This window comes from Thunnus maccoyii, chromosome 6 (genome assembly GCF_910596095.1).
Source record: "Thunnus maccoyii chromosome 6, fThuMac1.1, whole genome shotgun sequence".
In the NCBI taxonomy this organism is placed as follows: Eukaryota; Metazoa; Chordata; class Actinopteri; order Scombriformes; family Scombridae; genus Thunnus; species Thunnus maccoyii.
Window position 1 is genome coordinate 35,024,688 of NC_056538.1, and position 11,403 is coordinate 35,036,090.

Genomic DNA, 11,403 nt, shown 5'->3' on the forward strand with positions numbered 1-11,403 from the left:
ACTATCCCTTTAACATTTCTGTAACATGTTAATTGTGCTGAATTATTGAGTGTGCTTTGTCTTTGTTCTAAGGTTCATACCTGTGTTGCTGTGAAGAATGCAGAATTAGACCAGATGATGCTGTCCGAAGGGACTGGAGCCCACTGCAGTGCTTCCAGCAGCAACTTATTCAGGATCTCTGTCTGATATGTGCGATCGAACGCTCAGCTACAGAATGTCCAGCCGCGCCGGCACATCAACAACATGAAACCGACTCAAGTGACGAAGAATTCTCTCCAGAAATCAAGAGAAGGAAGCCCCACCCAGATGAGAGCTTTAAGGAAATGCGGAGCAATCCATTCGCTCCAAATGCTCAACAAATGCCAAAAACCTCTGTGAGATACATCAAGTTCCTCTGTGCTTCATGAAACACCATCTAGAGTCAAACGTCCAGTGAAGAAATCACAAGAGGTTCCTGGAAATGGTGAAGTTAATACTAAAGAAATCTACATGTGCTAGTGTTGTATTTTACTGGTTCCAGTGGATCTCTCCATGTCCTCTACAGTGGACATGTTGTAAGATTTGAATATAATTAAGTTTTAACTTTTTTTTGTTTGCAATGTGTTTTTTTTTTACCATCCTGACAATTTATACCCAAAAAACAGAAATTAAAAAACATTTTTTTTCTTGGGTCACAGACTGAATAATTAAATAAATCAATAAACGAGCTTCAAAACAATTATGTAACACTTGAAAAAAGTATGTGATGCTCGAAATAGAGTATGTGATAGCAGAACACGCTAACAGCAGAGTTATTATAACTATATGATAACATGTTATTATAGACTGTGATAACTGTGTTGATGCTGTGTGTTATTCTGACAGTAAATAAATAAAAACCTACCAACTTGTATGAATAAAAGTATTTAAATTAAAATGCAAAACAGTGATCAACACTAAAACTATCAACCAAACTGCTGCGTTGATCAATTCCTCTTGCAAATAAACATTTTCACTCAGAAACGCGTCACATGACGGAAGATAAACACAAAGTTTCATCCAAATGCAGCTCAAACTGTGAAAACTTTATTCTACAGGTTGCTTCATTTCACACCAATTTCCTGGAAATTTGCAGGTTCATTATTTATGACATTTTGCACAAAGGGAAAAAACAGAGAAAACTGTGGGTTTGTTGTGTCCACTCTATTTTCTGTCAGTTAATTAATTGTTAAGAATATAATTTTCAGTGTGTAGTTTTGTTTGTCAAATGATAAATCAGCTCATTAGTTTTCTTTGGTCATTTCCTACGAGTAGCTGCTGCGTAACCGTTAACTCGCAGGACGTTTCTCTGTGATGTGATCATGTGATCTGTGATGTGATCATGTGATCTGTGATGTGATCATGTGATTTGTGATGTGATCATGTGATCTGTGATGTGATCATGTGATTTGTGATGTGATCATGTGATCTGTGATGTGATCATGTGATTTGTGATGTGATCATGTGATCTGTGATGTGATCATGTGATCTGTGATGTGATCATGTGATTTGTGATGTGATCATGTGATTTGAGTTTTTAAGAAACAACCTAATATGCTGATATGGAGTTTAACATATAAAACTAAGTATTTTCTGTCTGTTATGATAATTAAGAGTCAAATTTATTAAGAAACAACTATGAACCTCAATATAATGAGTGGGCACTTATACCAACTAAACTAACCAGTCTCTCTGTAAAATGTCCTAAAAATGAACCGTTCCTGCTTGAACTTTAACAGATTTAAAATAAAATGTAGTGAAAATTTGTTTCCATCAACTGCTGTTGTGCAAATATTAGCAGAAAAACAGCAGGTGGCGCTAATCCTCCAGTCGGTGCCGTTAAACTGCTGCAGAAGAAGACACACATACAGTCTCCTCGTCGCTCCGCACACATCTGATGTTTTCTGCTTGTTTCATGTTTTCAGTGACGTTTAAGTCACATGATTCATGTACATAATCATTTATTCACTTTAAATCCACACAGCTGCTGTTGAACCTTTTAACGCAGTCATTAGCATCTGAATGCGGTTCTGACATCACAACTTCAACCGTAAAAACAGTTTTAAATGTGACCAATCACAAACAGCCACAGCAGACTGAAGCAGCCTGAGGGCGCGTCGCCCTCTGAGCTCGTCTTGTCAGGCAGCAGAAACGTGGATCAGCCTGTTCAGAGACCGAAGCCGCCAAACAAACAAACCCGACTGCAGAGAAGTCATTACAGCTGACTACACTGAAAACAAATACATATTCATTCATGATCAATGAATCTGCTGGTGCGATGTTTGATCTATAAAACATCAGGAAACAGTAAAACCATCAGATTTGTCTTCACGAGCCCCACATGAGGCCTCCAGATGGTCACTGAGTAAAACCTTTTAAACTTATTGTTGTTATTGATCAATCTGCTGATGATTTACTTTCAATGATAAATAATTCTATCTACTGTCTAACAGAGAAAACAAAAAATATGAGACTTTTGAGAAACTGATCAGATTTTTACTTAAATAAATACTGAAATGATTACGAGCCTGGAGACGCCTGATAGATTTGCCTCAAAGGGTTTTACAGTCTGAATCTCAGCTGTTCATTGTTGCAGCTCTTTTAAGTTATTATGAATTGATTATTTTGTTTTTGCAGACAGTTCATTGAACACAAGTTAAAAACAAATCTGCCTTTATTTTCAGTTATCAGTAAAATCACAGCTGAGGTTTTGGTTTCAGGTTTGAAACCTCAGACGCCGTCGTGGTTCGCAGTGATGAACCTGCAGAGACTCTGCAGCTCCGCTCGGCTTTACGGAGCTTTATAGCGAGTTTCAGCTCGTTGTTTATCTGTTTATCTCTCATCGTGTCATTTTGTGCCACAGCAGGCGGCTGTTTTCAGAGAAAAAGCAGTAACGCTTTATTTTACAGGCCTTTAATTTCATACTAATTTACTGGAAATTTGCAGGTATTTAACAGAGAGGGAGGTGCAGTTTGGCACAAATTGTAATAAAAAGCTGAAAAAAATGTTCAGTTGGATTTGATTTAGATTCAACTCTTAATAATTTGTGTAGTTTTGTATGTCAAACTACATATTAGCATATTAGCATATTAAACACACTTCCTGTATACTGCTGAATTCCACAACCCTTTCAGAGAATTAACAGCAGCTACTTTGAGGGAAATTATTGAAAAAACTAATATGCTAATAAATCATTTGACACACAAAACTACACACTTAAAACTGAATATTTTCTATCAGTTAAAGAATTGTGAAAAGTGTATTTCATTCCAATTAGATATGAACCAAAATGTTAGCTGGTACTGGTTAGCTGGCACTTACCAACTAAACCAGCTTCAGCAGCAATCTTTAAAATCTTGCAGCGCCACCTACAGGTGAAATTTTACCAAATGCTACAGACTCGTTCATCCTAATCTGTACAACTTTGCTGAATTTGGTTATCATGGAATATTACATTTAAGAGATATGGCAGTTAACACGTAGTATGATGGTGTATTACTACTGACCACAGGGTGGAGCTATTGGTGCCATGATTCAGTATGTCGTGCAGATTCTCATGGAGAATTTATGTACCAAGTTTCATTTTATTAAAGACGATAGAATTGTAGAAATATCATGTAACAATATTACAATAGCACTTCCTGTAGGTAGAACTGTATCAAATGTTACACTTGTGCAGTGTGACTGTATGTAGGCATTGTGTGTGTGTGATTAAGTCACATCTTACACTCCTGGTTGTTTTTATTATATGTTTTAACTAGGTGAAAGATTTTAGTCGTCACGCACTTGTATTTAAAGTTTTATGTTGACCAGCCTGCTGAGGCTTGCGTAACTAGCTTGTTTTTAGCTTTGGGAGCTAACTAGCACAGTGGGGATACTGGATAGATACTGGGTGAAAACAAGCTACAATCTGCTAACTGAGGCCTAATCTCTGCAACGGGTCCACTTGTTGGACCTGTGTTGGTAAGTTCTGCTGCTTGATGTCCTTTTGGATCACCTCTGCTAAAATGATACCAATGCTGTGGGCTCTGGGTTGGAGCCATCTGGCCATGTCAGCTGCACCAGCCTGGCCAATAAGATAGCAGAGCTGGAAGGAAGAATATCCACACTCAAATCAAATCATGGACACCATCAATTTCAGTCCAGCGCAGACCCACATAACCAGTGCCCGAGAGCCTGATACCACTGTTCCCTGCCCGGCTGCTGAGGGGGCTGTAGCTGCCTCTCTCCCAGAGCCTGATGGCAGCGCTCACTGTCCTGCCGCCCCTCCGCTGGTCACCGACCCTGATGGTTCCTGGATACAGCTCGGGGCTAAGCCTAAAACCCTGGTCAGCTCCATCCCATCAGGATCACTGGTCCCTGGTCGGACCAGCAGGAGAGGGAGGCGCTCCTCTTGTGCATTTCCTCAGTATAACATCCTCGATCCGCATGACCTCCCTCCTTCTGCCTCTTCCTCCATCTCTCCCCCTGCGGCGGCGTGGGTCCCACGGCTCTCCATCGCCTCCGATCCCGTCACCAGCCACACCTGGATGCTCCTCCCGCAACCAGGGCTCGCCGCTCCATACCACACTTCACACTAGCGCCGCAAGGAGCTCCAGCCCTCTCTGTCCACCATTCTCCATCTAGACACGTCCATCCATGCCGTCATCAGACTGGTCGTTCCCTGGGCAGTGACCATGTCTTCCCAAACCTCCACTGCACACTCCTACATCTCTGATGGTCAGGGATTCCATTGTGAGACATATGAAATCAAAAACCGCAGTGACCCATTGCATACCTGGGGCTAAAACTGTGGATGTTATGCAGTGGATCCCATCTCTGCTCAACAAATACTCACATGTCCACAATCTTATTATTCATGTGGGCGTGACTGTCACTACCGAGCAGAAGTCTGAAGTTTAAAAACAGGATGTTAACCATCTTTTTAAAGAACTCAAAAATGTGGACAGTGTCTTCATCTCAAGTCCTGTACCCTCGTATGGCTGCAGTCAGTCTGTCCATCACACACTTTGTCTGTTATCGACAATTTTAATCTTTTTTGGGAACGAGTGTCCTTTTTAAGCAGAGATGGCATCCACCCCAGCTTCCATGGCACACATGCACTTTCAGCAGTTTCTACAGCCTCACGTCATTGACTAACCACTATCCACTCCACAACAGCTCTGGATTACACACCGGTAACTGATTACACTGTTTGCCCCCCCATGACCTCTTCACCTCCCATTTGTACCACTAGCTCCCCCTGCTGCCCATTGGTCATGAGTGTGACACTCCCCCTGGGTTTTAATACTCCAGTATTACTGAGTGACAGCCAGCCTGACTGTTGCCGGCAGAATCACAGGAGCATCATTTAAATAACTTGATGATGAGATGAGATAAACTTTGATGTCATGAAGGAAATTTGTCTTGGGCAAAAAGTGCTATGCAGAGCTGCAATCAAGCAATACATGACAATACAATACGATACAATACAAGGACAAAAACATGTCTCATTGCTGAGACGATGTAGTGGTGCACTAGTGCAAAAAAAAAAGTTCTGCACACTGCTGCAATCACATAATACACAACAAGACAATGCAGTAGTCAATGATGATTCAGACTTTGCTACAGATGGATGCAAATCAAAGGATCATGAACCAAGATGCAAAACAAAACTCATTAATATGTTTTCAGCCTTTAAACAACGACACTGAATGCTGATTTTAGCATGCAAAGCTTTCTGAATCACAAAGGCAATTATTCATATGAACATGTGTAGTATTATATCCAAAACAGACATTATTAAAGTCTGGGTACATCATACAGACTCTGACATTTTTGTGATTTCTGAAACATGGTTGTCAAACAAAGTTAAAGATGCTTATATTTGTCTTGACAACTACAGTGTTTCTCAGTGTGACCAGCATAGTAACGGAGGAGGTGTTGCCATTTTTGTGAAAAGTTGTTTGCTGTCTCTGTTGTTACCTCTGTATCTAAGCCGACATGTTTTGAACTATTGGCTGTAATAATACTGGAAAGGTACTAGTTACTGGGTTTATCGTTCACCCTCTGCACCTGCAGGTGTGATAGATATTTGATTGAATAAGCAGATATGACAATTCAGAGCGGATATGAACAACTGGTTAACTGATGCCACTGATAATTTAAAAAATCTCTGCAATGAACTAAATCTCACGCGGTTCATTACCTCCCCTACTAGGCCGAACCCAAAAAATGTGGGAAAGGCCACTTTTAGACATTCTCTTAACCAACAGACCTCAACATCATAAATCTAGTAGTGTTTTCCCTGAGACTTCAGTGACCATTGCCTGACAGCAAGCATCCCAGACACAGAATTACAAAGATCTAAACCGTGCATCATAGTGAAAAGGAATTTCAAACACTTTTCTGAGCTAACCCTACAGTAATATTGGGTTTACCCACATTTGGCTTTAAATTATTTTATGAAAACATTTAATTCTATTACAGACAAGAATGCACCTTTGAAGAGTTTTGGAGTTAAAAACAGGAACAATCCTTGGTTTTGTACAGAAATTGCTGAAATGTGAAAGGGATGCTGTCTCCTGCAAAGCACCAACAACTAAATCATCTTCTGATTGGCTATATTCCCATCAACAGTGTAATAAGTGTCTCACTGTTATTTGAAAAGCCAAATCATCATTTTATGTCACTGCACTATCTGAAAGTAAAGGAGGAATTTCTGTAAATGGTTAAATCATTATCACATAATTTCATCCTTCCCTAATGAAACTGTACAAGGTTCTTCTATCACCTCTGGTGGAAAGAATATATGTGACGCATCCAATGAATACTTCATCTCATTAGGTTATACTATATGTTTGAAAATACCGGATTTCCTCAAACACTCTCAGATCATCCTGTTGAGAAGGCTGACCAGCTAGAGCCAAGGCTTCTATTATTATCGACTCCACTTCTAGTTGACTGCTTATCTTACATGTTTAATTTGACTGTCGGAGCAGAAAGCATCCTGGACCCTTGGAAAACAGCTGATGTATTACCTCTGCATAAAAGGTGTCATCAGAATGAGTTAAATAACGATTTGACCAATTTCTAAACTTTCATGTCTGGCTAAAGAGAAATTAGTGAATGATCAAGTCGGAGCATTTTATCTCAACACTCCATTTTAAAGTCTTATCAGTCTGGATTTAGATCTGGGCGCAGTACTGTGAGGGCTACGTCAAAAGTTTTGAGCAATGTTGCTGGTCCATTAGATAACAGAAAGGATTGTGTCGCCATCTTCATTGATTTATCTAAAACATTTGATACAGTTCACCATCAAATTCTTCTGAAACGCATTAAATCTCTTGGATTTGATGAACAGTCATGTACGTTATCTCAGTAATGGATCACAAACTGTAGTAGCTGATGGCTATCAATCCAGTTTTATGAATGTGAACAAAGGTGTACCACAGGGCTCTATTTAGGGCCACTTTTATTCACAGTTTCTATAAATGAATTAGGAGAAAACTTTAGGAAACAGTACAGTTCATCCGTATGCAGATGACGCCATTCTCTACACAACAGCACCCTCTGCTGCTCAGAATATTCAGTTTGACTTCTTTGTTGTACAGCAAAATTTAATCAATCTTAAATTACTGTTAAACTCAGACAAAAACTAAATGTAAGTTAGTTAATGATGTAAATATTAACACTCTGGATGGGACACAACTTGAAAGAGTTTCCTCTGACAAATATCTCGTTTCTGGACTGATGATAAGCTTCAAAAAACATATTAATGAACTAAATCACTAAAAGCACAACTAGCATTTTTTTTTTTACAGAAATAAGACTTAACTCAGAACTGCAGGAAACAAATTGTTCATTCAACCTTTTTTATTCATTTTGGACTCTGGTGATAGAATTTATATGCACACTTCTGCCACTACACTTAAATCTCTAGATTCAGTCTATAATTCAGCTCTTAGATTCAGAACAGGAGATCGCTTTGGAACACATCATTGTACGTTAAATTTACATTATTGTACGTTAAATTTACATTATTGTACGTTAAATTTACATTATTGCACGTTAAATTTACATTATTGTACGTTAAAGTTGGGTGGCAATCGTTGGCAGTGAGAAGTTAACAACGCTATTCTATGTATTTACAAAGCACTACTGGGCAAACTTCCTCTGTTTATCGCTTGTCTTCTCAGTTATAGATCACTTTCACACTACACTAAACATCAGGATAGTAATGAGGTTTTAAATACACACACAAGTGGAACAATGGAAGTGCTGATCCCTTACATTCATTTCAAACATCTTTTGGCAGATTTAGTACAGCGTGAGTGTGAATGCTTTCTGTGAATGATGCTGATGTCTCTGAATGTCGTCTCTGTTTGTTTGCTGTAATTCTTGTTGTTGAATTGTAAACTTTGTTTTTATTTTCTGTATGTTGTGTATTCAGGGTGGTCTTGGAAAAGAAGGCATGCTCTCAATGGCCCTCCCTGCAGAAATAAAGGTTTAATAATAATAATAATGTCCAATTTAGCATTGAAGAGTTATGGCCCATTAAACGCATCAGGCCACGCCTTCAAAAGTTTGGTAGCCGATTAAAAACAAACAGTAAGTGATACCCAACAACAAACTCACAAGTTTAGTTCGGGGTTCTCTAAATATGATATGTACCAAGTTTGATGAAGTTTAGATGAAGAACGATCCAACAGAAGCAAAAAATGTGTTTACCAAAAAATCCAAAATGGCGGAAAATTTTTCCAGGCGCAAATGGGCGTGGTCTATATCAGTCTTGTGCAAATATTGTTTTGATAGGCCTCACAGTTCATGAGTTTTTAGCCAAAACATAAAACACATAATAACTGAGCACATGGTGGCGCTATTGGTTGGAAGCGTTTCCACATCAGACACCATGAAGTACGAACACTTTCAAACATTCCTCCCACAGACTTTCCATTATCAAGTTTAAAAATGTACATAAAAAAGTACCAGAGTTATTTCAGAAAGATGAATGATAGCAGTATCGTCCTGAAAAAGCTGAACGTTCTGATATTCAAGTGGTTTCTGTAGCTGAAACTATGCAGAAGTAGTTAGCAACTGAAAAACATGCAGACGAAGAAAGAAAGAATAAAAAGTGAAGATTAAAGGACCTTTAAAAAGCCGCTGAACACAACCTGCTAACAGACACAGTTAGCTGTAAACTAGCAGCTAAAGAGCCAGATGTTTCCCTCCGGAGCTGGTAGAGAGTAAAAACAGCTACAAGAGAGAGAATATTGGACAGAAACACGACTCTAAATGAACGATAATGTTGCTCCGTAACTGCTGGATGTGGAAATAATCAGCTGTTTGCTAACATGTTCAACACATCAACTTAAAACTGATGAGTTGTGTTTCTGCTGAGAACTAAACATCAGTAGTTAAATAAACAGAGTTCCACTTTAAAACTGTCTCAGATGATGTGAAATGAACTCTAGTATGAACATGTTTATATTCTGTTTTATGTTTCAGTTTCCTGCAGCGCCTCACCCAGCAGCACCAGAGGAAATGATTCCTGTTTCATGAAATATAATTAATCTTCAGAGCAGTGACATCAAACAGCTGTTTTTAAAGAAAATCAGCTGATAATTAATTCTGTTAATATTTCTACAAGCTGACGTCTAAACTCTCAAACTGCACCGTTTAAACATTTCCAACAGTTAAGTAGACCTGAAGTCCTGCTGTTGTTATATTTCATAACACTCTGCTAGAAGTGCATCAGCCTGATATCTGTTATTGATTAATCTGCTGATTATTGCTTAATGAACTGATCCATCATTCAGTTTGTTTCAATAAAAACAGAAAAACAGAATCTGACAGCAGAAAATGCTTTTGATCATAAGTGAGTTTAGTATTGATCACTTATCAAAGATGGATCCACAGAAGATGATTGGAGGATGATGCAGCAACATGTTTCCTCCTTGTGTTGACAGGAAGTCTCTTCTTCACTGCTCAAATATCTGAACTCAATTTTTTTTTTTTTTTACTGTTTTACTCCAAATGTTTCATTTCATCAGAAAACTGCAAGTTTCTAGATATTCTGTGTTTATTGATTTAAGTGATGATGATGATGATGATGATGATGATGATATGATCAGTGGATCCATAAATCAGCCCGTTTGATCTGTGACGTCAGAAATACCTTCCAGCAGGCGAGCAGTTTGACACAGATCAATCACAGTGATTGACAGGTGATCAGCATCACCGTGTGTGTGCGTGCGTGTGTGCGTGCGTGCGTGCGTGTGCGTGCGTGCGTGTGCGTGTGTGTGTGTGTGTACTCACGGTGTTCCGGAGGTCCTGCAGCGCTACGCTCATCCTGCAGCTCCGTCCCCGAAAACAGAGCGCTACCGACGGCCGCTCCGCCGGCCCATCCTCCCGGCTGTTTGCGTGTCTGTGTGTCTCTGTCCTCCCGTCTGTCCTCCTGTCTGTCTGTCTCTCTGTCCTCCTGTCTGTCTGTCTCTCCGTTTCTGTGTCTCCGTCCTTCTTCTTCTCCTTTTGTCTCCGCAGCCGCAGCGGGAGCTTTTTCTCTCCTTCTCTCTCTCTGTCTGTCCTCAGACCCCGCCCAACATCCAACCAGCCTCTTCCTCTCACAAACAAACACACCCCGAGACACAGAGGCTGACGTCACCCACACGACCCTACGTCACCTCCTCCAGCTCCATCACTTCTGATCGATCTGCGCTGATCAACACTTTATCGATACATGAGTGGAATCAGTTACACTCACCTTAATTATTTCATTCTTTTTCATTTTTAATAATAAATTAATGTTCTCAGAGGTTTTTTGTGTATTTTCGGGGTTGTTTTGCATATTTCGGGGTATTTTCAGCCCCCTCTGTGTTTATTTGTGTGTGTGAGGTTTTGTTGAGTATATTTGGATAATAATAATATTAATTATAATAATAATAATATATTTGGAGGATATTTTCAGTTCTTTGTGTTTTTATTAAACAGTTTCAGTTTAGACGATTTTCTGCAGAAAGTTGTGACAATATTTGATCTGAAACATGAAGTTCAGTTAAATGTTCACTTTTACTGTCTGAACAAAGAATCTGTTCATAGAGAGGAAACTTTTTCTGGTCAAACTGGTTAAACTGTTTAAACAGGTTAATCTGGTTAAAGTGGTTCAGAGGATCCCGTAACAATAATGAAAGTGAACAACAATCACAACAATCACACCTGGAGGATTCAAACATGACGCTGATGTTTGTAACCTGCAAAACTGAAGAAAGTCGACTAAAACAAAACAAGAAGAAACTTCTGCTCTTCAGTCATAAACTCGTCACAGACAGAACGTGTTTAACCTTCATACATGTTGTTTAAAGGATGATGGCGAGTTACTGTCTAATCGCTGTTATGAGTCTTTGGAGC

The 11,403-nt window shown here is 39.3% G+C and overlaps 1 protein-coding gene across 2 annotated transcripts in view; it reads right to left on the reverse strand.

The window, feature by feature from the left end:
- ece2b (endothelin converting enzyme 2b) overlaps positions 1–10,452 on the reverse strand; it is a 61,668-nt gene extending 51,216 nt beyond the window's left edge. For both annotated transcript variants that reach the window (XM_042413814.1, XM_042413813.1), the window contains exon 1: positions 10,315–10,452. In XM_042413814.1, coding sequence (XP_042269748.1) covers positions 10,315–10,347 — 33 coding nt within the window. In that variant the 5' untranslated portion in view covers positions 10,348–10,452. The remainder of the gene's footprint in view (positions 1–10,314) is intronic.
- Between the last annotated feature and the right edge of the window lie 951 nt (positions 10,453–11,403).